The sequence below is a fragment of the Grus americana genome, chromosome 1 (assembly GCF_028858705.1).
Source record: "Grus americana isolate bGruAme1 chromosome 1, bGruAme1.mat, whole genome shotgun sequence".
Taxonomy (NCBI): domain Eukaryota; kingdom Metazoa; phylum Chordata; class Aves; order Gruiformes; family Gruidae; genus Grus; species Grus americana.
Genome location: NC_072852.1, coordinates 75,005,330 through 75,030,336, shown reverse-complemented (window position 1 = coordinate 75,030,336; position 25,007 = coordinate 75,005,330). Strand labels below are relative to the sequence as shown.

The 25,007-nt window shown below is 34.9% G+C and overlaps 1 protein-coding gene across 29 annotated transcripts in view; it reads right to left on the bottom strand.

Moving 5' to 3' along the window:
* Positions 1–25,007, bottom strand: part of C2CD5 (C2 calcium dependent domain containing 5) — an 89,268-nt gene that overhangs the window by 37,642 nt on the left and 26,619 nt on the right. For 13 of the 29 annotated variants that reach the window (XM_054826325.1, XM_054826273.1, XM_054826264.1 and 10 more), the window contains 9 exons: positions 24,401–24,487; positions 22,302–22,473; positions 19,987–20,082; positions 19,291–19,446; positions 16,704–16,902; positions 13,899–14,050; positions 10,865–11,059; positions 8,406–8,491; positions 1,713–1,821 (listed from right to left, as the gene is read on the bottom strand). In XM_054826325.1, the coding sequence (XP_054682300.1) occupies positions 1,713–1,821; positions 8,406–8,491; positions 10,865–11,059; positions 13,899–14,050; positions 16,704–16,902; positions 19,291–19,446; positions 19,987–20,082; positions 22,302–22,473; positions 24,401–24,487 (1,252 nt within the window). Of the gene's footprint in view, positions 1–1,712; positions 1,822–8,405; positions 8,492–10,864; positions 11,060–13,898; positions 14,051–15,040; positions 15,166–16,703; positions 16,903–19,290; positions 19,447–19,986; positions 20,083–22,301; positions 22,474–24,400; positions 24,488–25,007 lie in introns of all 29 variants that reach the window. The other 16 variants (XM_054826403.1, XM_054826430.1, XM_054826510.1 and 13 more) reach the window with 2 other exon arrangements.

Sequence of the window (25,007 nt, the reverse complement as noted above, 5' to 3'; positions counted from 1 at the left end):
AACTGGAAAGACACAGACAGCAGAGTTAATAAGAGGCTGAAATAGAAAGGGAAAAAAGGAGCATGCTATAGCAATCTAGCACTAGGCGTGATCAAAGTGTACAGTATATAGCAATTATAGTCTTATTGATAAGTTCTCAATCTACCTTCAAATGTTCTTTCCTCTTCTGCATTTTCCTCTTTATTTATTTGCCAGTTTATTTGTTTCCTTTAATATTTTACAGACTTATTAGACTTGAATGCTTAGTATGATCATCACTATATCAGAAATTTTTTTCCTACTTCTTCACCTTCCTTCCCATAGCCATGTGCCTTCATTCTCCCTTTTGCTTTCATTGTTTTGCAATATACTGAGTTCAAAGTACCATGCATCTTACATTCACTTGTCAGGAGCAATCTACAAGTCCCACAAAACACTGCAGAGAGCCACTTAGTTCTGCAAATATGCATCTTTATCTTCTCTTATTTCTTATCCTGCTTTCAGTCACTTGGTAAAATTAAAGTGCATAATGCAAGAAATTAGTTTTTTAAAATTTCTAAGCAAAATTGGTTATTTTTTTTCATTTTGTCTTAAATAAATTGATCACACAGTAAATTTTGCACACAAGTGATGTGTATCAGAAATCTGTTGAAAATACAGAAACCTAAGAAAACGTTGTGGCTAAGAAAAGGAATTGCATATAAATTATACTTTGACATTTTTCTTAATCTTCACTGTGTAAATAAATCTTAAAAATAGGAAAAAAACCCAATATTGTGCACTTATATGCTTTTAAAAAAATCTCTTTAGGGGGTTTTCATTCAAACTAAGTCTCAGATTTTATTTCATGTTGTCAGTTTACTGAAGCTTTAGATGAACAACAGTCTACCTGCTTGCAGAATTACTTGCCTTGGGCCACAGGAAGAAGAAAGAAAAGGAAAAAATATTATTTTTTTAATTGCTTTTAAAGATGCATTTGCACAAACTTTATTACTCCTGACTAGTGCATGCAAAACCACTACAGGTGCTATTTCTTACTCTGCTGTCTGCATTTTTAAGTGTGCTGTAACTCCAACATTTCACAGAGTATTCCTCAGCTTGTCTCAGCGACTACAACAACAAAGTCTTCAGAGTCAAAAGTCACTTAATTCTGATGTCAGAACTAGGACATGCTAAATACACATGTTCCAGTACTGGGGTTCCCAGGTAAATATTAAATAAAAATCTTAAAAGTACTGTTCGGTATATGTTTTTAAGAACAGAAACAAAGCTGTTAAGGTTTTATCAAAAGAAGTTAAAAACATGTATTGAGCTAAATTGTAGTCATTAGTCCTTATGGATTTGAAGGAGCTGAAAATTAGAAAACATTCGTAGTTAAGATCAAGTATTTATTTTTGTTTGAATGGGAAACTTGCATTAAGTTTTAATATTAAAAAATTGTAAAAAAAAAAATTAAACCCTCAATAATTCAAAGACAGTTTTTAGTGCAAAGTTACTGGATTCTAAGTACTTTATGATTTCATTAACTTGCTGAAAAGTTTCTCACTAAAAAGACACCCTCTGAATGACTTATTTTTCAAGCTTAAATGATTGTCTGAAAAATATTGCTTTTAATATACATTGTTAGAATAGATTTGTATCTATTCAAATACTGATATAAAGTTATCAAGATTACAAGTACGCGATCATTATGCCTGGACTTGGGCAAGGAAATTGTTCTTGTGTTAACATACCAGGATTGTGGATGCGATCCAGGAGCTTCACAGACCGTGCACTGACAACACCACCAACATGGACAAGAAAGCCTGGTGGAAAGGTCGTCAAGGTAAAAAATGGAAATTCCTGTTATGATTAAAAACAAACATCAAATGACTGCTTACCAACCACTGCCGATTGCCAATAAACATGCAGTGAATTGATAACTTCCCTGAAATACAAGCAAAGCAGTTACATTAGGCCACACGTCCTTCAGGCTTACTAAGCGCCATGTAACCATACATCTTCATATACCCATAGTATAATAAAAGCAGAGGTATTATACAATGTAAGAATACTTTTCCCCCATAGAGTTTTATCTCAGCACAATATTAATAAATATTCAAAACTTTATACATTTGTGTTAACAAAGCCTCTATTGGTCCACTTTTAGGATGGCAACTAAACAACATAATTCTACTTTCATTAGCTGATACACAATAAAGGAACATTTTTCTCCACTTTTTAGGTCTTATTGTTACAACTGACTGCAGTTTGTTCCTGAAGCACAGGGTAAAACACAAACTGCAGTCTTGCAAGAATGTTAAATGTTTTATTACAGGAAGCATACCTAAAAAATACTAACAGACTGCTCTGCTAGTGTCGTAAACTCTACATGTAACAAGTAAATATCCATCTTCTAGAATAAAATGCAAGTCTTTGAAATAAGACTTAAACTAAGGAAATTAACTTCCAATTCATTCGCATAAACTAGTTTTTATCAATTCATAATTAAAATGAGTAATTAATAAGTTTCAGTAGCTACTCAAAGATCTAGTTCATACAGGAGGCAAAGTAAGTGATAACAGTAATTTTTAATTACACACGTGATATCATATTCACAGGAGGTAAGATTTTTCTAGTTTTGGGCTTATTTTCTATAGAGACATTCTATGGAATGTCTAATATAGACATGATAGCACACTTATGGGGGAAAGGCAATAGATTTATGTTCAGCAATTCTAAATGCAGAGAGGCAAAAGAAGAAAAATAAAAATCATGCAATCGTGGTTTGTATAGTCATGATGATTGGTTTAATGGAAAAAAAATAAACACCATAATATTATATGAGAGAAAGTACAATATAGATTCCTTTCTCACATACTTGAAGCACTTGCAACAGTACAGCTCAACTGAGCTTTTACCTAAACAGTGTACATGCTGCAGATTAAATTAGGATCACAGTACTTCCAGCAATACATGGCATGAAAAGTCCTCTTAAACTAAAGCACAATGGAGATTTAAAAATTAACACTTCAGAATTCTCACCAGCCTTGTTATTAGAACTCTTACAACCTTTAAAAGGTCCTACAAACTTCAAGTTTTCTGGATTTTCATTTGGCTTAGACTTTCAAAATTAAGAGGCAAACTTTGAAATCAGCAACCACAGTATCAATAATCAGGGGGAGAAAAAAAACAAAACAAAACAAAACAAACCACTCCACCACAACAAAACACCAAAACCCGCAGTCATGCCTTATGATACAATTAAAAAGCAGGAAGATTTCACCATTGGACTCCACCAACCTGCCTGACTAATCTGTCTTCAGGAGCACTGATGGATCTCTAGAGAGAGCTACATAAAGATTCCCCCGGAAGGTTCTAACAAATCACAAAATGCTTTGCACGTTATCAGATCAGTCAGAAAGCTCTGACTACACCACACTCTGAACTCCTTTTCTGTACCTCTCTCATGCCAAAAAATGGGAAAAAGGCAGTACATCAACACTTTATTAGAACCCTCTTTCACTGTGGCTCTGTAATAACAACTGTTCAGTGATTCACAAGTATGCTCATAATATTTGTCCCTGTATAATTCCATGACACTAATTCTGCATAACTTTATATATACATATAAAAATACACATTTGCTGTCCGTTGAATATAGTTATCCCACATTAATGCCATTAAAAATAATTAGCTTTTCCAAAATAGGTGAAGTCTACTGCATATGCCACCTATACAAAATTCCATTAAACCTACACTACATTTATATATTAGACACACATATATATACACTCACACTTACATTGTGCTAAAGCAGTAAGTAGCAAACAAACTGAACAATACTCCATGCTCTAAAGCATAAGCAAATACGATGCTTTTTAATCTATATGGAGATTCAGAAATTGCTTTCATTTTTTGTTAATTTTCATAAGGATGTGTACTGCAAGTAATTTTAACACGTTCAGATTTCCAGTTTGCCCGATTCTTTATACTACAAGCCAGGAATGAAACTTTAAAGTAAAAACATGTTTTTATCTCAAGTAATATGGACAGCAGGATCGAGTGCACCCTCAGCAAGTTTGCTGACGACACCAAGCTGTGTGGTGTGGTCAACACACTGGAGGGAAGGGATGCCATCCAGAGGGACCTTGACAGGATTGACAAGTGGGCTCATGTGAACCTCATGAAGTTCAACAAGGCCAAGTGCAAGGTCCTGCACGTGGGTCAGGCAATTCCAAGCACAAATGCAGGTTCAACAGAGAATGGATTGAGAGCAGCCCTGAGGAGAAGGACTCAGGGGTGTTGATTTATGAAAAGCTCAACGTGAGCCGGCAGCACGCGCTTGCAGCCCAGAAAGCCAACCATGTCCTGGGCTGCATCAAAAGCAGTGTGACCAGCAGGTCGAGGGAGGTGATTCTGCCCTTCTACTCCACTCTGGTGAGCCCCATCTGGAGTTCTGTGTCCAGCTCTGGGGTCCCCAGTACAAGAAGGACATGGAGCAGTTGGAGCGAGTCCAGAGGAGGGCCATGAAGATGGTCAGAGTGCTGGAGCACCTCTCCTATGAAGACAGGCTGAAAGAGTTGGGGTTGTTCAACCTGGAGAAGAGAAGGCTCTGGGGAGACCTCATAGCAGCCTCCCAGTACCTAAAGGGGGCCTACAAGAAAGCTGGAGAGGGACTGTTTACAAGGGCATGGAGCGACAGGACAAGTGGCAACGGCCTTAAGCTGAAGGAGGGTAGATTTAGATTAGATATTAGGAAGAAATTCTTCTCTGTGCGAGTGGTGAGGCACTGAAACAGGCTGCCCAGAAAGGCTGTGGATGCCCCCTCCCTGGAAGTGTTCAAGGCCAGGTTGGATGGGGCTTTGGGCAACCTGGTCTAGAGGAGGGTGTCCCTGCCCATGGCAAGGGAGTTGGAACTAGATGATCTTGAACATCCCTTCCAACCCAGGCCATTCTATGATTTTATGATTCTATGATATCAATATTTGCAAGTCTGTATTATGATACACACTCAAATTGGACCTAATGTCCTATCAGTTAATTTCAGCCACAGACAAATCTGGGTAACTGGCTCGCTGAACCATTCTTGCACGTTCTTATTGTATTAACAATGTCTCGTCCATTCTGATGCAGGTGGAATTCCACTACTTTGTATGACGGCTTTTTTTTTTTTCTTTTTTACGCTCATTTAGAGGGTTTGGGTTTTTTATTATTATATTACTCAAATACAAGTTCCAGCCTCAACTACATGTGGTAATCTCTAATACTTCAAAATTATATAGCTATACTTAATGCATGGAAAACAGATATTCCATAAGAACCACATGTGGTATATCCATATTACAAATCTCCTCTATTACTACGATTTGTAAAGGACTACCTTTATATCAAGGTGATGCAAGCACAGAGTATTCCTGTGTGTGAGAAGACATGACGATCTTAAAGTTTACAAGCTACAGCTGAAGATGGTCAATCATTTTACCAGTACCAATTCACTACACCATTTCACAGTCATTGACCACACAGACCCTAAAAGAACTGTCACTGGCAACTACGTAGAGAATTTTATAGTTGGCATTTGGGGAAAGTTTGATAAGGTTACAATAAAATCATCCAAAATATTTGTTTAATACAATTTTTAAAAATGTTTGTGTGCACGCATACATGTATTGCTAGTATTCTTTTTTAACTACATTTCATACAAAGACACACAAAAGAATGAAAAAAGCACATGAGCAAGGCTACACACGCATATCATTTGGTGTTAGTGCCAGCTGAAGCAGTTCTCAGATTCCCTTCCAGCCATTCACTCATTCCCATCACTGCACCACTCCCTCAGACAATGCTCGTAATTCTCAGGTATGTTCATAGGGCTTTTTGGGGTGAACCAGAGCAGGGAACTGGTCCACATTAAAATACTGTTAATTTCCTGGTTGAATTATTGCTATTCTAAGCACATTTACTGTGCCATCTCACAAGGTGGCCAAAGAATCTTAGAATTTTTCTTCAACTGAACTAATGGGATGGGCTGGATAGTAACAAGAAGTCGCTGGAAAGAAAAGTTGCTTAAGTCAGCATTTCAGCCATAAGAATCACACAGAGAACTGCACTCTAACACAACAGTTATCTAGCAGTGCTCTTCAGAGATGAAGATCAACAGATCTCCATTTTGAAAAGGCAGCAGCAAAGATCTCTCAAGCACTTGCAGAATGCAAACATAGAGGAATAAAACAGCATCTGTCCAAGCTGAGGTCAACAGAGAGACAAAATACCATCAAGAGCAGCATTTGGCCATTTCTACAAAAACATAGGCTAATTTTTGATGAGTAAAGTAAGCTCAAATTTTCCCACTGATGGAAATGTAGCATATACATTTATAGATAAAAATATACACAAAGATAGCTTGTGCTATAGTTATGCTTGCTACCAACAGGCACCCTGTGAATTGCTAAAAATACATTAATGTACATATGTGAGTTTTCCGCAGCTGGTGTATTTTCCTGGAATAAATTGAGCAATATTACCCTTCCAACAAAATCTGTTCTGGTTTGCAATTAGGGTTATTTAAGGAACAGATTAAAACCACGTTTGATTAAATGAACTGGTTTTAATATGCCTTAGCATTACCATATACCCAAATAAACTGAACTAAGACGCAAAAGAACTTGCTATATATCTAATACGTGTGGAAATGTAAGTATTGAATTTATTCTTTGTTTTCCCAAATAAGTGCTACTCTAGCTACTCCAGGCAAGTAACTAGAGTGCACTATTTACGTGTGTAATATTAACAGACAAAATAACATTAATGTTATTCATTATAGTTAAGTAACTCAACCTTAAGATAATCATAAGAGGCAATGACAGCAAAAACACATGCAATATGAAATTTTCAGAAAGATAGTATGAACATATTTTTGTATCAATTAAGTCTGTATGCTTTGCTACATCATCAGTAACAGACTCAACACGTTTCCATCCTATTTTACAGCAATTTTTTTCCACTAGACAATATACAGGCCTTATCAAAACAATGTACAAATAATTCAAGGTCTAAAAATACATTAAGTGCTCTTAATTTACTTTATTGTTTTTAAAAAGCTTCCTAAGGAAATAACAGATCAGCCATGAAATGTCTGAAACACCTGCGAAACCAAAAGTAAAACAGAGAAAAGGCTCTTTTTAAAGCATTTTTTCAAACGAAAACATTCAAACCAAAAACCCATAGATCTGTATTTAAAGAGAAATTAAAATTTTAACTGAAATGTATCAACATGTAAAATACTAAGCAAAAATATGCCAATCTGATAAATGATCTTAAAAATAACAGAATATAAAAAAATCCGGCATAAACAAGATTACAAAGAAATCTGCAAACCTTCATGAAAAAGAAAATAAAAATATTTCAAATAATTGTGTAGAAATCCTCAATGCAAGAAAAAAGGACTACAAAAAGTGTCACACAATGTTTTGGAACATACCCGCCTTCTACAGAACCTATGAGGCGATCCTCCCTTAGCAACGGATAACACAAAAAATGAGAAGACAATCAACCACTTACTCAAAATAGTAGCTATTCGCTTGTATTTCACAGATGTAGCTGATTTTGTTTTCAACAATCATAGAACTATATATGTAAGTAGTTCAGCTAGTCAAAAATTGTAATTAAACTAGAATTTATTTCTGAATAGGAAAACATTCACATTTCTTCCTTCAAGACACCTCACTAATAACATTTTGACAAAAGCAGTATATAATCTATAAAAAATTTGCAAAGACTAATTTCAAAATTTAAACAAAGAATTAAAACCACTATTTTTATTAAACAGTCTATTCAGCATAACAACAGATGGCATTTTTGGCCCTATAGAGGTTCTTCAAAAAGCTGTAAATCTATAAAGCCCTTTTATTGCTTGGGAAGTGGTTTAGGTTTGTTTAAGTTACCATTTTTTTAAAGGCTACATGCACACCATTTCACATAGTAGAATGAAGGCTAAATTATGCACCAACTCTATTTTTCAAAACTGAAAGTTTTCACAATTATAAATGGGATTTTCACCTTGCTTAAACCTATTGGAATATTTCTGAATTTGGCTTCTGTGAAAACTTAAGTTTAATACTTTAACATCATGTATTTAGCTAACACATGCATCAGTAACACAAAGACTAAGTAAGAGCAATTTTTTGCTGTAACTGTTTCTTGTAACACCAACTGTAATCACTTGAGTGCTGTGCACATTACACTCTTCTTAATACTTCAGTAACATATTACAATTTAAATAATTTGTGTATAAAAGGGCTATTAAACATTCAACATTTGTAAAAAGTTTTCAGACCTAAACATTATACGTATTTTTTAAACAGAAAGTAACAAGAAACATTTAACTTACTACAAGCTAACTTTTCACTTTAGTAGATCAGAAATGTAAGTATAAAATGCCTTACCCTTTGTTCCAGAGCTGACTGAGTCTGTTGTCTTAAGAGAGTTTTAAATGGCCCCCCTTCTTTTCCAGCACTCCCACTGCCCATTCCTGAAGAGTATCAGTACAAACGACATTAAAAAAACCCATATATTATAATTTGTAATCAAACTTTGATTTAAAAATATAAAAAACAGTCATTGAAAACAGTCAAATTATCCCCGTAATTTTAATTTTCAGGAAAAAAATTGCTGAGCATCACAGTTTAATTTGGAGTTGGGGGAGTGTTTTGGGGTTTAAGTTTTCACATGCCTAGCAGGGGTTTTTAGCACTTGGACAAAAACCCCCGATCCAAGATCTTTTTCTGCTGTCAACCTGAATTAAAAAAACCCCTTCAAAATACAAACACTTAAAGATCTGGCCTTGCAATTCTTTCCTATAACTTAAAACTTTTTTTTTTTCCTTGTTACTATTGGGAGTTTTGCCTATGATTTCAATATAGTTCTACCTTCTCTGCTTTTCACAGGAAGTGTCTACATAATCACATTTTCAGCCCTTATCAAAAAGGGCTGCAAAGTCACAATTAATTCCACCCTGTTGAACGATGCCTCTCTGCCAGATTACAGTCAAAAATCAGTTTAAAAAAAAAAAAATAAAAATCTTGCTTTCTGAGAGTTCCAGAGTAACTAAATCACCTTTCCTAACCACTGGGAGGAGACCGTACACATAATTACAGCAGTAGCTATATAATGCATGACTGGGACCAAAAAGAAAATTGCGACAGCAAAGCACATCCTTTGATTTGAAATATAAACTCTGAAAAAAATTAGAAATTATTTTTATTTTCTTTAATATCTATGCAATGAAATAGTCACTCATCTGATTCATTCAAATAAGCTAAGGACTACTGCTCAGCATTTAAAACCGCCACAGTTACTTGATTACTGTATTTGCATACAGATAACCTGCAGATTATCTGTAAATTACAATAACAAATAAACTCCAATTTTGCAAAATATGGGTGATTCTTTCCTTCTTTCATATGTTTTACTCCCATCCCTACCCCTCAATACAGAAGCTTTTCTGAACAGACGGAAAGTTTATCAGATACACAAGTACCTTTGAGGTTGAATTATCTGTTAGCAAGGAACTGTACTCTTAACTGAGCGTGTCAAGATGCAGGTTATATGTACGACAGTACATGTTGCTCTATGGTTAGAAATCACAAAAGTAAAAAACAAGCATATACCAAGATTGTGTTTTTCCTTAAGTAAACACAATGCTGGTGAATCAGATTTTCTTGGTAATATTTCATGCCTAAAAACATACTATCATTGGTATTTCTTGTATCTAAAACCATCAGTGCTAACTTGACAAAGCAAAAATAAACATCTAAGTTGTATAGAAAAGCACAGGATAAAGAACAAAAAAAAGTGTCAGAAGCAGGATGAAATACAAACACCACAGTGCAAACAGTTATGAATGAAGTCAAGGTTTTCTTTTACAGAATTTTTAACTAATTTAACACAACAATTCCTTGCTAGTTTCCTTTTTCTTCTGATCAAGCATCTAATAAACATGAAGGAGATTGTACATATCTGAAGTGCAGTTATTTGTTTTAACCAAAGACTGGGATATCTGGAAATAATACTGGACTTAATAATGGCTGTTAATTCACTCCCAACATTGTCAACATTTACTAGGCTACATTACCATATAATTATACATTAAAATACTACAACTTTTAACCAACATTTTTAGCTGTTCTTGGATAAGGAAACAAAAATATTAGTATCTGCATAGTCCCATTAAACAAGATTAAATTGCTTTTATTATTTGGCATTGATTCTAAACGTCATTGTCAGGGACTATACAATATTAAATACAGACAAACATAGCGTAAATACCGGACATGAAACAAACTCAAAAAATACAAACTAATCAAAATAGTTTCTACAGAAAAAAACAGTAATATCAACTGTTTAAATCTATGAAAATAATGCATGTCAGTGAAATGGAAAAGGAGGCAGTACAAATAAAAAGTTTGTATGGGCTTTGTTTATAAGATTAAAGAGCAGAGTTGCTAGCCATCTGATAGCCAGTATTTCAATAAATTATGAATGAATTAATGAGCAAGTGCTTGTTCCATACAAAATATAGGAACAACAAAGTGAAGGGAATGAGGGGGATTAAAAAAAAGTAAGTTATCTTAGTCCAATTACCAAAGGAAATTTTGCAAGGGAAGAGGAGGAAATTCTGTAGCATAAACTACATTTCAAATCCTTTAAGAAGTTCTGAAGCTGTTTCAAGCTTCTGGGGCAGAAGTGAGAGATGGTAGGAGTAGTCATGTAGCCAGCAGTTTTCAGAGGCTAACTAAACAAAAACATAGGGTTATAGAAGGCTGTGTGTTAAATGCCCCCATATCAAATAACAACAACATTTCCTTAAAGGTTTGTTTAAAAGGCCATAATAGATTGATCCTACCAGAAGCAGCCAGAAGCAGCTCTTCAGTGAAAGAAACACTTTTCCTCAGAACAACTGGGCTGACATGGCTAGGGTGTAGAGGGTTAAGGCTAGACCCCGAGAAGAGGTGACAGGACTTTTTAAGATGTGGGGAATCACAACAGAGTGTAGGGGAGCTGGGAAACAGGAAAATCCTAGGTCCCTGGGGGGAAGGTGCTGTGGAGGAAAGTAATAGAGACAAAGAGATGTAGATTCAGAAAATGACTAAAGAAACAGACGGAAGAAATCAAAATGAAGCTTTTTTTTTTTTTCTCCAAATGAAACAGCACTTACTGCTAAATTAGTTCTCAACATACAAAGAAATGGAATGACAATACAGCTCCACAATGTGAATGAGAAGCATGTTCTCAAAAATCATGACCTGATTATTTTGAAATTAATTTTTCAAAATCCATGCTAATCTAACATTTATTTTAAATTTTTATACAAAATTTGATAAGTACTATGGAGTAAAAGCTAAATAACACGGTCTTCTCACACACTTAATCTGATTACTTTAATTATTTAAGCATTAAAAGTTATTGTCCAGAGAAGTCACGGATTTGTTTTCTGATTTTGAGAGGCATAAATCTTGTACAATTCCAAGTTCCCACAAAGAAAAGGAGTTCCCACTTTCTCAATTTCCTCCAAACATATACTATGTCACAGCAAAATGTATTACCTGATTAAAATGTGTCATGCTTTTTGTCAGCCTGATATTCTCCGAGTTTGCAGTACCATAAAATGTATCACCACTCACAGAAGTCTAACTCCAAAAACCAAAACAAGCTTTCTCAGCACAGAATAATTTCCCCTTTTATACAAACCAGAATGGGTAACTTAATCACAATCATATTTTATAAAAGACATTAAGGTAATATTCTCCTGATTTGGAGCTACTTGAAACTTGGATCTGCTTAAGCATCTAGTTTTCATCTCCTCTGTTTAGTTATTCATATTGTGAAATTGTGGTATCTGCACTCTTTTTCCAGGTTAGTCTCCATCTCAAACACATGAACACACTAGCTACTTGACTGAGAAATAAAGAAGAATATAAAGTACTGCAGAAACCTCAGAAAATACTTCTTCATTTTTCACATCAGCCAATCTGAGTAATGGGTATCTCAAATATGATGTGTCACATGAGACTTTTTTTTAAAACACTAACCACCAATTTTCACACTGAAATATTCCAACTTAACAGTCTTGAGAAATGAAAACAGAGGTCTAAACATATACAGTGAATTGTTAAAAACAACATACTGAATTTAGTATGTTATGGAAATATCTTCTGCACATCATCAAACTTTTGGTAAAAGGTAAAACAAATGACTCAAGAGATACTGCACTTTTAAGCTATTAAGATTCAAAATCTCGTATGTAAAACCAAGATACAGAATTTCTAAATGCAACCAGCAAATCCTCTTAAGACAAATTTCAGTAGCAGCGTTAAAAGCTGTTAAAAAGACAGTGCTAGTAGGCAAAAGGATGCCCACTGTTAGCTTTAATACTAAAAAGATAGCTAAAAATGTCTTTATGTACTTGAAAAATCCCTAAAAATAAGAGGTATCAATTATATAATCTGTTTCAGTTCTGAATGAACTGACTGAAGATAAGAAGGCCCATCCACCTACATAACATTGCCAGGAACAATACAAGTTTCCTGCTTTAAAAAGTTGACAAATTCGCAGTGAGTTGTACCTTGAAAAATTTGGAACATTTACATCTATAAAGATGACCATCTATGTTACATTTAAATCCTTTACGTGACATGATCCTTACCATGGAAAATCTGATCAAAAGAAAGAGGTTTTCAAATATTCAGTATACCAAACATATGAACCTGTGGTTCTCCTACATAATAAGGATCCAGTTACATTAGTAGGTCCTTTAAACAAGTGACCATCATGGGTTATCCACAAAGCAGTCATCATTTACACAAAAGGACAAAAACCAGTGTGTTTTGTTTGTTTGTTTAAAAACAGGACAGATAAGATAGCACTAAGACTGCTTCCTAACTGGGAACATTTTTTAACAGACATATAGGGAATAAACTGGGTAAAATACTTAATATAACTGCATTCGAATGCAACATTTAACTTATCTGCTTGGAAAAATTCTTGAAAGGGATTCTATCAAGTAAAGCTGAATCAACTACTTCAATATGCTTAAAATTGTCTAGATTAGATGGAGACAAGAGTGTTCCGAGCATCAAATACCACAATTTAAAGCAACATTTAAAAAACAACCAAACTTTTATAAACAATTCTGCAAAATATTTTGCCCTACAGTAGCAAAACTCAGGGCATTGGTCACATAATGGAGAATAAACAGACAGTAATTCTTTGAGTTGTGCTGACATTATTACTGACATGATTCTAACCACAGACAGAAAAATAAGGAGGGACAAAACAACAAGTGGAAGAAATGATAGAACAATGGAGAAAGAAAAATGTTTTTTGAAGATGGCTGGAGTATAATTTACTTTCAAAATGTATACTGTGTATGTAAAGCCATTTCTATATACCAAGAAGAATAAAAAGACAGCAGCTGCTACATTTCTAGTATCACATTTGCAAAAAGGAGTTAAAAATCACAGAGAAACATATACAATATACTTATAGCACAACACATTAGGCTTGAAGACTACATAGTTTTAGTAACACAGTCCATAACATATCGTGGTGAGAAATGAACTTCCATGATTTGTAATATGAAATGGAGGAAATAAGAAAAAGGCAATTACTTAGGACTCCCTTAATGCTCTGAGATGTTTTATTTTGACTTGAATACAATTGTGTTACAAATGCCATTTTAATGTCATCCAGGATAGTGGAAATATAGGCAGGATTTAAATTTTCACCCTACAGAAACCCTTTCAAGCTTGAGGTGCTACCTGAAGTCTCCAACTTCCACATCATTTTGATAACTTAAATGCCAAAAAGCAAAAAGGGGTTGAATGAAAATACAAAAAGAGAAACACAAATTAAACAAAAAGTGGGTGGAAGCGCCTTACCAGTTTTGGGTGTCAAACTCAAATCTGTGTCAGAAGAAGAGGACTGTCGACTGTAGGACTTGGAAGGTGAAAAGGAATAGGTTTGGTTTTTCAGAGGGGTGGAGGGTCCTGATGAATGAGTATTGGGATTGGGATCTTCATTGAAGGGAATCCTGCCAGAAGAAGGTGGAAACATATTCAGTAATCCTGTGCCAAAGGACCTGGCTGACAGCAGCATGATCCAAACACCAGGATGGGATTGGGGCAGGGCCAGCAGCTATTCCTTAGGTGCGAGACTGGGGATGAGGCCAGAGGCAAGGAAATGCTGGTTTACCCATTCAGCATTCTACAGATAGATGCTGATAATCTACAATGAAACGATTAAGCCAAATGAAAGGCATGAGATGTGATTAAAAAAAATATATATATATATATGCAAAAGAAAAAAATTGAAAACAGTTTATGGCTTTAAAATCTGGTCAAATACACAATGCTTTGAGTTAGTTCAATAAAGAAAAAATGATTTCAAATTATATTTGTGTTTATACATATTCATACACTTATGTATATACACACATATGCATTTTAAGGAAAAAAAAATATGTTTCCTTATCCTATAGCATCGGCAGCATGCCACAGCTAAAAACAGAGCAGAGAGGAGAATCTTTATGGGTAAACTATATTGACAAACAGTTCACTTATGCACAGATTGACTTACCTGCTCTCTAAAACCATCTCTTCCACAAATGGCACATACCCTTCCTATAACCATTTTGAAACCTAAGTACCATAGCTGAATTATGCTTCAAAGCAATTATGAACTCCAATCAAAACATGATTTCCTCTAATGACTGTAAAATAGCGAGTGTTCCCCAGATACACCAACTTATTTTACTTAATTTCTTAGTAAGTGAATAGGTTAAAAAGAAATGAAGAGTGTGGCTTTGTGGAAGAGACTCCAATGCATTTTCAAGAAACTATTGCCTTTGTTTCAGCAGCTGCACACAGAGTAGTTCCTCACTGACAACAGAAGGTTTCTCCATGAGAAAATGAGGGAGAAAAGATGGGTGGTACCTGCCTACACTGCCTGCCTGCCTGCACTTTGCGACCACTGTGCCTGTGGCCTGCCTCTCCCCAGCTCTTGAGTCTGAGCAGTCTCGTACCAGTGTAGATGAGAGTGGGAACAGACACAGAGAAGTTCTGAGTAAGTCGTGAGCCAGTAGCAGTGTGAATTGGGCTGTTGTGAGTCGAGCGGCATCCATGGCTTGGCGGATGAACCAGCGGAGACCTGAGAGAATTTGCAGCCAAGGCGGAAGAAAAGAAAACAATACATACAAACAGGTTGCAAAGTTACGTTATTTGATTTCAGGGAAGTTTAGCTAGAGGAGATCTCTTACTTTAAGCAGACTCTAAGAATTTAATTTCCTAGCATGCAAGAGTCCAGAGGAAATAAAAAGACAGAAAGGAATAGCTGAAGCACTAGCTTGTGAATGCATAATTGATTCTTTGGCAACAGGGCATCAAGTTAGTATAAAGCCAAGAATAAGAAGTATTAGTTGATCTTGCTGGCTTTCAGAAACATTCCCATTTTTTGGACCAAGGGACAATAATTCTGACAATATCCACCACCAAGCTGTGCATGGATTATTTAGGGGGTGGATTTTCCACATTTTGCTGCAGAGTAAAAGCTACTGATTTATTTACGAATGCTTTTTTAAGTTGGTAGTTACCAGGTCCACCTGTTTACCTTTTTTTTTTGTTAAATCATCACTGTTATTTTATGCTGCATTGTATCCAAAAGCTCTTTTGATGGCAGATTTTTAAAATTAAGACAACTTAAACAAGCTGTGATTTGAAATAGAAACTATTTGAAATAGAAAATAGTTATTTTTGAGAAGTCAGAGCATACTGATGCCTACCTGACAAAAATGCCTAATTACTATTGTAATGACACAACAGTTCAAGTTAATGAAAATAGCTAATTTAATTAATACCTCTGGAAACATAGCATAAGTAGTATACTTTCTGGTACTGTTTTTTCCTTCCAGAAATTCGATTGCTCTACCAAACAGAAAATAACTATAATTTATTCAAGCAACAAAGTAGTAACTATTCAAAGCCAACCACAAGAATTTTTCTATTGATTTGTATGCACATCAAAAAAAAAAAAAACATTCAAACTGTGTTCGGTGCTGCAGTAGATATAACGAAGATCAAGAAATTCTACCTCTCATCATAAAAAGTTTTCTCTGCAAGTACATTGTTTAGTTCTACCTGTTTTGCAATAGTCCTACTTGTTTTGCAACAGTAAAAAGCAAAGCACTCAAAAAACCACGAGACTACTTCAGGGTCATTCTCTAAATCACTGACAGAACTGTCTGAATTTAAAATTTATCTTTTCTTATATGCTCAGCATAAATGCTCAAACCTGATTGTACTGAACTTGGAAAATATTGAACAGAAGGTATATCATAAGAAGCCCTCAAAAAAGTGTTCATTGTACAAACACAGAATCAAGGCAGAACTAATTATTAGGAAATTGGTGGATCGCAACCCAAGGATTCATAATACCATTGCTACATAAATTCAGAAAAGTCATATTAAATAAGGATTACCACTCCAGTTTCTAAAGAAATAACATAAGTAAACCAACCTAAAAACATATCCAAATTCGGGAATATAAACTGAATTGCAGACAAATAAAACTACAAAAGAAAAACAAATTTTGGGGAAAAAAAGAAGTCACACTGGTTATGTAAAACTGAATGAGTGTGAAAAGGAGAGAGATGAAACTTGTTTCCCTACAAACTACTAATTCATACTTACTCCTTCATTTCTTTGGATGGGGAGTTACATGCAGGTAAAAATGCTGATGTGTTACTTAATTTATCCAACGTGCAGGCTGTTCCTATGGCTCGCACAACTAGTCCAGACTCTCCCTCCAAATCAAAACACTGCAAATAACCAACAACAGCATTTCCTCTCATTTCAAGCACCTTCAAGCCAATCTTCCTTTGCAATTCACCTACAAAACAAAAGGTAAAGAGCTCATAATTGCAGTGAACTTTCCCTATTCTCTTTTGCGGTCTTTGGCCCCTGCTTTTGGAACTCCCAGCCAAGTCAGTAAAACAGGCAATAGATCCAATCTTACATAGTTGTAACAAGCAGCTGGTCACAATCTCTGCCTCCTATAACAGTGTGATATTCGTGATTTGCACAGCTTTTTTCCTTTTTCCTCCAAATCTATTCTGATTGCCAAAACAACATGTTATTTCAGAAAGGGTTTTCTCTGGTTTTATTTTCATTAGTTTTTCTTTTTTTTTTACTTATTTAGCAAGAGAAAGAAAGAGATGGTCCAGATGTGTGCTGGAACACACGTAATTTTCTAAACACTCCTTCATACAGTTCAGAATAATGCAACGTCGTTGAAATCCATGTGACTAGGCATCTATAATTTTTTTATATGCAAACTTATTTAAGCATATTTCAACCTAATTCATAACTTTTGCTCTTTTTAAATTAATAGTGCTTAATATGGCAGACATCTACAAAATGTAACGCCAAATAAAGAAAACACGATACCAGATATGCCATTCTCTCACTTCTCTATTAGCTGCACACAAAGACTGAAAGACTGTAACTATCAGAGAAGGGTCTGCCATAGGTGCTTACTTAGCAGGATGTTTAAAAAAAGTTCACTGATCTACGTAGCTAGATAGCCTTGGTAATACTAGGTGGAAAATATCATCTCTCTTCTGATGAAAATGAAACATTTCCAAAATCCTCTGTTAACAAACTGAAAAAGCCTCACTGTCACCAAGGACAGTCTAACAGTCCCAATGTCAACGATGTTAAGAAATCAAGTGGAATGAAACGATCACTATTGCTTTCTAGAAGCTTGGTGTTAAAATTACCAGAACAGGTTCCTATTGTAAACTTCTCAATAGAGGCTGAAATTGTGCCTGTACTGGTCTTGAAAAATCTCTAAGATTGAGGTAGAGTATCAAAGTTTCTAGCTGAGTGAAAATTGCTATGGATTCCACTCAAGCCAAGGTTGAGACTGGATTCTTTTTTACATATACAATACAAAGTATGACAGAGATCTACGAATCAGTCTGGGTCATTCTCAGACATTACAGATTTCATCAGGATTCTTTAGGCGTGGCCACCAGTAACAATGATTGCAATGTGAAGCATTATATGACATGAAACAGTATTGCTATAAGGTCTTTTGTGTTTTTCCCTCTTAACTACTGCCATGAATAAAAATATTAATAGAATCTAGCAGAATACTTCCACATATGCTACTTTATCTACTTTCACTATTTATGCAAACCAAGAGATATGTATATGTTAATCCTGTAAATTGACATACCAGGGGAGCGATATTAAAAACCTCATAAAAAGTGAATTCATGTCAGTTATGACAACGTTAGTTTTTCACATTTTTCCTCAAAACGCGATGGCCTTCCTAATGAAGATACTGAGTAACATCTCCATAATCTCTTTTATGTTGCCCCACTTACTAAAGATCTCCATACATGCTTGCAAAACCCAACTCACTTTTTCAGTATCTTCCTTATCACACAGCTGTATCTACAAGAAACTTGACAACATTAAGAGCCCATTAGAGAACTGAAACCACTGCCTATCATTCTGGTGGTTATTTTTCGTCATTTCTTTGTATTCCTTACACATTCAATGTTGTCCACCTCTATTGATTGTCTCAGTACGCAAGTGCTCTAGAGTAGGGGTGTTTTGTTCTGTTCTATTGGCACTAAAACAGGACGATCTCAGTTCAAAACTGCTGTTCATAAGCATCAGTAATACAAAATAAAAGATAATCTGTGAAGACACTTGATACTGTGGAGACATCAACTGACTCTAATCACTGGTCTCCCCAGGAATTGCAGGTACGTCCTGCAGAATCGATGCAAGGCAATACAGAAGTATGCTTGAGAAACAATGAGCCAATCCTGACTTCAAAAAGATAAGTATTAATACAAACTGTATCTGAGATGGTGCATATTTCAAAGTAGATCAAAGAGGGTGGAGCAGTTCGTTATTTTAATTGAGTCAAAATTCTAGTAATACTCCTCATATGGGTTAAGAACATCTTCATGAAAGTTCCACGAGTTTCTTTGACCTTGCTAAAAACAACCAACAAATTAGATGGCAGCATAACCTCACCGAGAAGGGGAGGGGAGAAAAAAAAAAAAAAAAAAAAAAAAGTCAGCCATACTGGCCATCAGCTAGGACAACAGGACCTTCAGAAACACAAGACACTGAACTGAAAAAATAAGCAGAATTAATACCACAAATCATATACAATCTTGTCTTAAGCAAGTCACTTATTTAAATGATGAATATTTTTAAAAGCAGCAATAACCATTATGGCCTACATGTTTAATACCTGACATGAGTGAAATAAGTCTTTGTCTAGCCTCATTTGATGCCCTTGGTGTACGAATTCGGTCTATCCACTGGTATTCTGGGTCTTCATTAACTACAAGTTCTTCCACAAATCCATGAATTATTACTGCTCTGTAACACTTAGGAATAGATGTAGCTGTTAAAAAAATATATATAAAAAGATATAAGGCATGAGTCTATGAGCCAAGAATTCCAAGAAAAACATAAAATTACACATAAAAAGTGATGTGAACGATTCTAGAAAGTAATTCACACGATTTTCTGTTAAAATGTGGACATACCCCAGCAGTTTTGTTCTGAAGACCCTGGAACATGATAAGATAATTGTCCAGTGTATCAGTTACAACATGTACCATTACGAAACTTTTTCACTTTGTGCCTCTTTAACAGGATATGCACCCAAAATAACACAATGTGCGTATGCACTTGCACTGAAACGCAACTTAAAAAGATAAAGGGGGAAAAAACCGTTATTTTCATTGTTTTGAAACATGAATAGTAAAAATCTATTAAAAAGAAAAGCAAACTAAACAGTTTTCTGCAGTTTCTACTGGCTTCAATGTAATCTCCACTGGGCTTATGCAATTAGCTGGTGAAAGAAGGGAAACTGACACAACAGGTAAAGAAAAGAAGGGGGGGGGAATTCTATTCAAATTAACTTTTTTCCTCTACTTACTGCAAAAAAACTTGACTCCACAGGATGACTGCCTAAATCTGTTTAAATCATTGAAGAGATCTACTTTCACCACCACGCTGATCTCCCCACGTATACCTATCAATAAAAAAATGTGAAAAATGAGAAGCTGTATCAGAAACAAATACAAAACTAGCCCTATTAATTATTCCCTATTATTAGTAATTAATGCACTTTCTACCACCACTGAGTTATTTTTTTCCTGCAAAGAACATACTACAACCCTGCTAGAACCGCTTGGTTCAACTGGCGGTTCACGGTGTCAATTCTAGCTTGGGCCAGAGGAGCAGGAAGACATTTCCTTGCCTCTCAGGCCTGCTGCAGAGATGCCGTCTCCAAGGAAGTTTCTAGTTCTGCCCAGCCTTTCAGGCTGAAGCTATGCAAACAATAGTCCTCAAACATCTCCTGCACCAAGACTTCAGAAAAAAGATGGGATTAGGAAAAGAGAAGCCATCAGCCTTCTGATACTGCAGTGGCCTCTGCTGCAGTGTGCAAGTGCTCTCTCTGCTCTTTGCCCTGTACCATCGATGTAGGAAAGGTATAAAATCCCAAGATATTTTTAGCACAAAAGGTCGGAAGTACTAACTTTGAGTATAGATACCTTGAAACTGGAGTCCTGACCACATCAAAAAGCTTTTACATTTTCGCCCTGAAATAGTTTCAAGATTCTAGTAAAGCTACTCTCCAAAGCTCAATCCAATGAGAAAATTTATGGTTCTTTCTAGAACCACAGAGTGACACAGTAAATGTTTGTAAAATACTTTGACTATGAGAAGAAATATATAAAAAATAAGTTATTACAGACTTTTTAGATAAAGCTTAATTTTTGGCCACAATTAAACTTTACTACTCATAGACTATTTCCTCACACAGCCATTCCTTTTTGATTCTTCTACGTTCTCATTCTGAGCTTTTTCCTTTTCCCCATCCAGTAACAAAATCACCCACTATAGGTTCTGACATACCAGGGACTAAACTTCTTGATAAGTCTGATCTCTAGTGTCTTCAGAAGCCTTTATCACACAAGTATATGACACTCAAACAAAAGCATTAATTTGTAGATTGACATTATTGCAATAAAGTCACCTAGATCTATATTCCAAAAACTTAATAAAAAGAAGCCTTCAGCTACCGTAAGAGGAAGTGCCTCAGATTCATATATTTTCACAAGTAATCATGTTGAGGAGCAAACCCAATTTTTTTTAATAAAAATTTGTAAACATTATACTGATTATTTTTTAAGGAAGCATCAATTACTGTTTGCCAAGAATCAAGATAATTAGAAGCTACTGCTACGAGTATGAAAATGTAAGAATTCTAATTTTACAAATAGGAAAAAAGCTGTGAAATACTAACAGATCTAGAAAAATCTAATTCTCTCTGACACAGAAGTTGTACATATCCCAAGACAAGTGCTCACCAAATTTAACTTCAAAAGAAAGTGTACAACAGGAAAATGTGAAAAGAATAAAAGGGTAAGTAAGAAAAATACACACAGTATTTCTCAAAAAACCCTCTCTTCAATGTAACTGTTTTACATGCAAAAAATACTCTGCATCAGTTATGATGATGATCTAGTAAATAGCATTATTTCCCAACAATGATTTATAATTAGCTTTTAACACAGTTAGGTCATCTAATTCACACTGGATAATGAACAAGGGTGGGAATGACAACCACACAAACGTTCTGCTATCAGGTATTCAAGCAACGAGCTAATTGCTGTAAACCGACCTTGACTTTCTGGGACAAAAGTTGTGTTTCATTAAAATCAAAGGCAAAAATATCATTAACTTCATTTTCTCATACATTCAAGATATTCTGATGAAATCTACCTAGCATTGAGAGTACTTTCCGCAGGGAAAAGGAATTTCATCCTGTCGTTTACGTTGATGATATGTCACATTCTGCCCCTCCATCTCAAGTGAAGTTTATCCAACATCGCTGGAAGGCACACCCCAAGTGACTTCAGCAAAAGTATATTCTTTTAGTAAGCATATGGTAATTGGAAAAGTATGTTTGGGTCTTTTTTTTTAATGTGAATTTTGTAGTAACTATTTTAAATACCATGTGAAGAATTTTTCCGCTTGTCACAAGTTCTGTGGAAGGCGTTCTGCCAAGCACTAGTCTGAACTACTATGCCAGAAATACGGAAAAAAACACCAGAAAAGTAGCTTTCCAGCTCCTAAGGCTAAAATTACTACAAATTTCTGAAGACAGCTTACAGAAACGAAGATTCTAAGAAGCAGATTACATCTCAAACAACATTGTTTTACTTCTAAATTAGCAAATCTTACCATGAATGGTATCATAAATTGGAAACCATCCTGAAATAACTGTAGCCGCTTCACTATAGAGCAAAGGATCAATATCTATGTACACTTTGCCAATGGCATCATTAGCACTGTAGGTATCATGATCAAGAACTGTGATCTGGAGAGGCTCATCTTGCAGCTCTTCATCATCTACCTAGAAACAAATATTAACATGAATCTGAGTACTTAAAAAAATAATAATGCAGGGAAACACTGCTGAAAAATAAATGCAAAAAGGAGGAGAGTTAGTTATGTACAATGACCTGACACAGATAAATCTGTAATTTTGAGTTCCTGTATCTAAACAATGTGTTCACTTATTTTGATTTTACCCTTCACAGCCTGGTGACCTCCTGGAACCAGAGTTATCACTGGGAGAAGAACAGAAAAGCAAGATTACCGTGATTACACATTTTAAAATTTCACATGATTTTTTTAAGTCACATTCCCTAGATTGTCTACCCATTTCCACAATATATTTCCACAAGTGTATCTTCATTTAAAAAAAAAAAAAAAAAAAAAAGGAGGAAGAAAATTTAAGATAAAGCATCTCAGGGGACTATTATACTCTGAGGTTATGATTATTGGTGCTCTCACCCTTCCAAACTGGTCAGTGGCTTAAAAGACGACAAGACATTTTATACAACCTGCTGTTCAGTAATTTCAGATGTGCACTTTTCTAAATAAATGCAATAATCCATCGGCAGATACCTCAACTATTTCTTAGGACATACAAAGATAGACGTTCTACAACTTTTTCCGCTGAACGTCACAAACCAAGAATCAGGCTTGCTAAATGCAATGGGATGACTCATGTAAGCGTTTGCAGAATTATAACATGTAGTCTTGCAAAAAGATCAAACTACACACACACACTTACAACGTCTTAAGCAGTCAGTGTTTTTCCACTCTTTTAAATGTGGAATTATTATTATTTTTTTTCAATGTTGCTGTTTGGCTCTTTTCTTTCCCAAATCCATTTTTCCATGCAAAAAGATAGAATTTTGAGACTTCTGTTATTGTCAAAAAACCTCTTTCTGTATGAACAGAGTCAACCCTCCACACAGATCAGCTCTTCCCCCTTCCCCCAAAAAAAGACCCCAGGAAATGAAACAAAAAAAAACTGATTTAATTTCAACACCACAGTACTACCTTCTTAATCAACAGGATTGGTGACTAAGAGACGCTCTTATTTAAGCATTCCATGTTGATGAATAATTTGCCTAACCTTACTATTTTATATTTGCTCTAAAATATTTCTAACATTACCAGTTATTACATCATTCTTTACATGTACATATATTTACAACCATGTTTATACTATGATATTATCTCAGAACACTATAAATGAACCAGTACTATATATTCAAATGTTTTAACAATTCATTTATTCTAAATACCATTACATAATTATTTTTTTAGAAGTCATTAAAAAATGCAGTAACAACAACAACAGAGTACGTAAACACTTCTTCAGGTCATAATGACAAAGGACACAAATGAATTAGATCCTGGAAAGCAACAAGCAATTACAGGAAAATGCTGAGTGTCCTCATTATTACATAAGGAAATAGGAAAAGAAACTGTCTGACAATTATTTTCCAAGCTCTTTATTTTGTAATTTTCTCATAGGAATTCTCTATTTTCTTCTTTGTCAAGTGCATTATTTTTGCAACTCAAAGTAACATTTCTAATACCAATTAGATTTCCTTACTCAAAATTACACCTTTAAAAAAATTACAAGCATACTTGTACTGATATCTGAAAACCTAATCCATAATGCTATTTTTTGCCAACTTTCACCTCTGTCTTGTCTTTTTTAGTATTACCCAGAATAACATTTGAGTTGGATCCAATCTGGCAAGCTTTTATCTTTACAAACAGTGCTAAAAAGCCAATGAGACACCTTTAGCAAACAAGGTCTAACTGTAGATAGGTTTGCTGAAAAGGCTTCATGTGTATTTAAACAGAGATACACTTCACTCCTCAAAACTCATTTTCTGCCTGAAATGAAATTACTTCATTAAGGGCATCTAAATCAAAGAGTCTATGTAGATACAAACTCTTAAAAAAATACTTACTTCAAATTTGAACCACTCAGAATTCCACTGTGGATTAAGTGATTTAGGATACACATCTGTCTTAAATGTTGTATTTCCAAATTTTACCTAAAAATACAAGCATTCAATTATTATTAATAATTATTAATAAATTTAGAAACTCATTAAATGTACACATGCAAATAATTTCAAATACATGTTTCAATAATATCAAAAAATCCTTTTATTTTCAGTGATAGTGGCTTTTTTAATTGATTCACATATATCAGTAAGTAACTTTCCATGTATCAACAACATTTCCAACAAATCTCTCTCTTCGACTGTTAAAACTGTTTCTTTTCCTCCTCAATCACTTGAGAAGTAAAAATATCACTTATATAGGCTATTCGGTCACTTGGTATACTCTCTTTGCCTTCTGTTTAGAAATACTGTAAGCAAAAGTATTCTATCTAAATATTGATAGTTTATGTCTTACTAACATTCTCTCTGGGGTTTCTAAATCAACTTTGTTGGCAATTTATAAAGAAACATAGAAATAAAGTGGTAACATCAGTAGATTTATTTCATAAATTTAAGAAATCTCCCCAGATACACACCAAAAAATAACTGAAACCATCTCCATTTACTG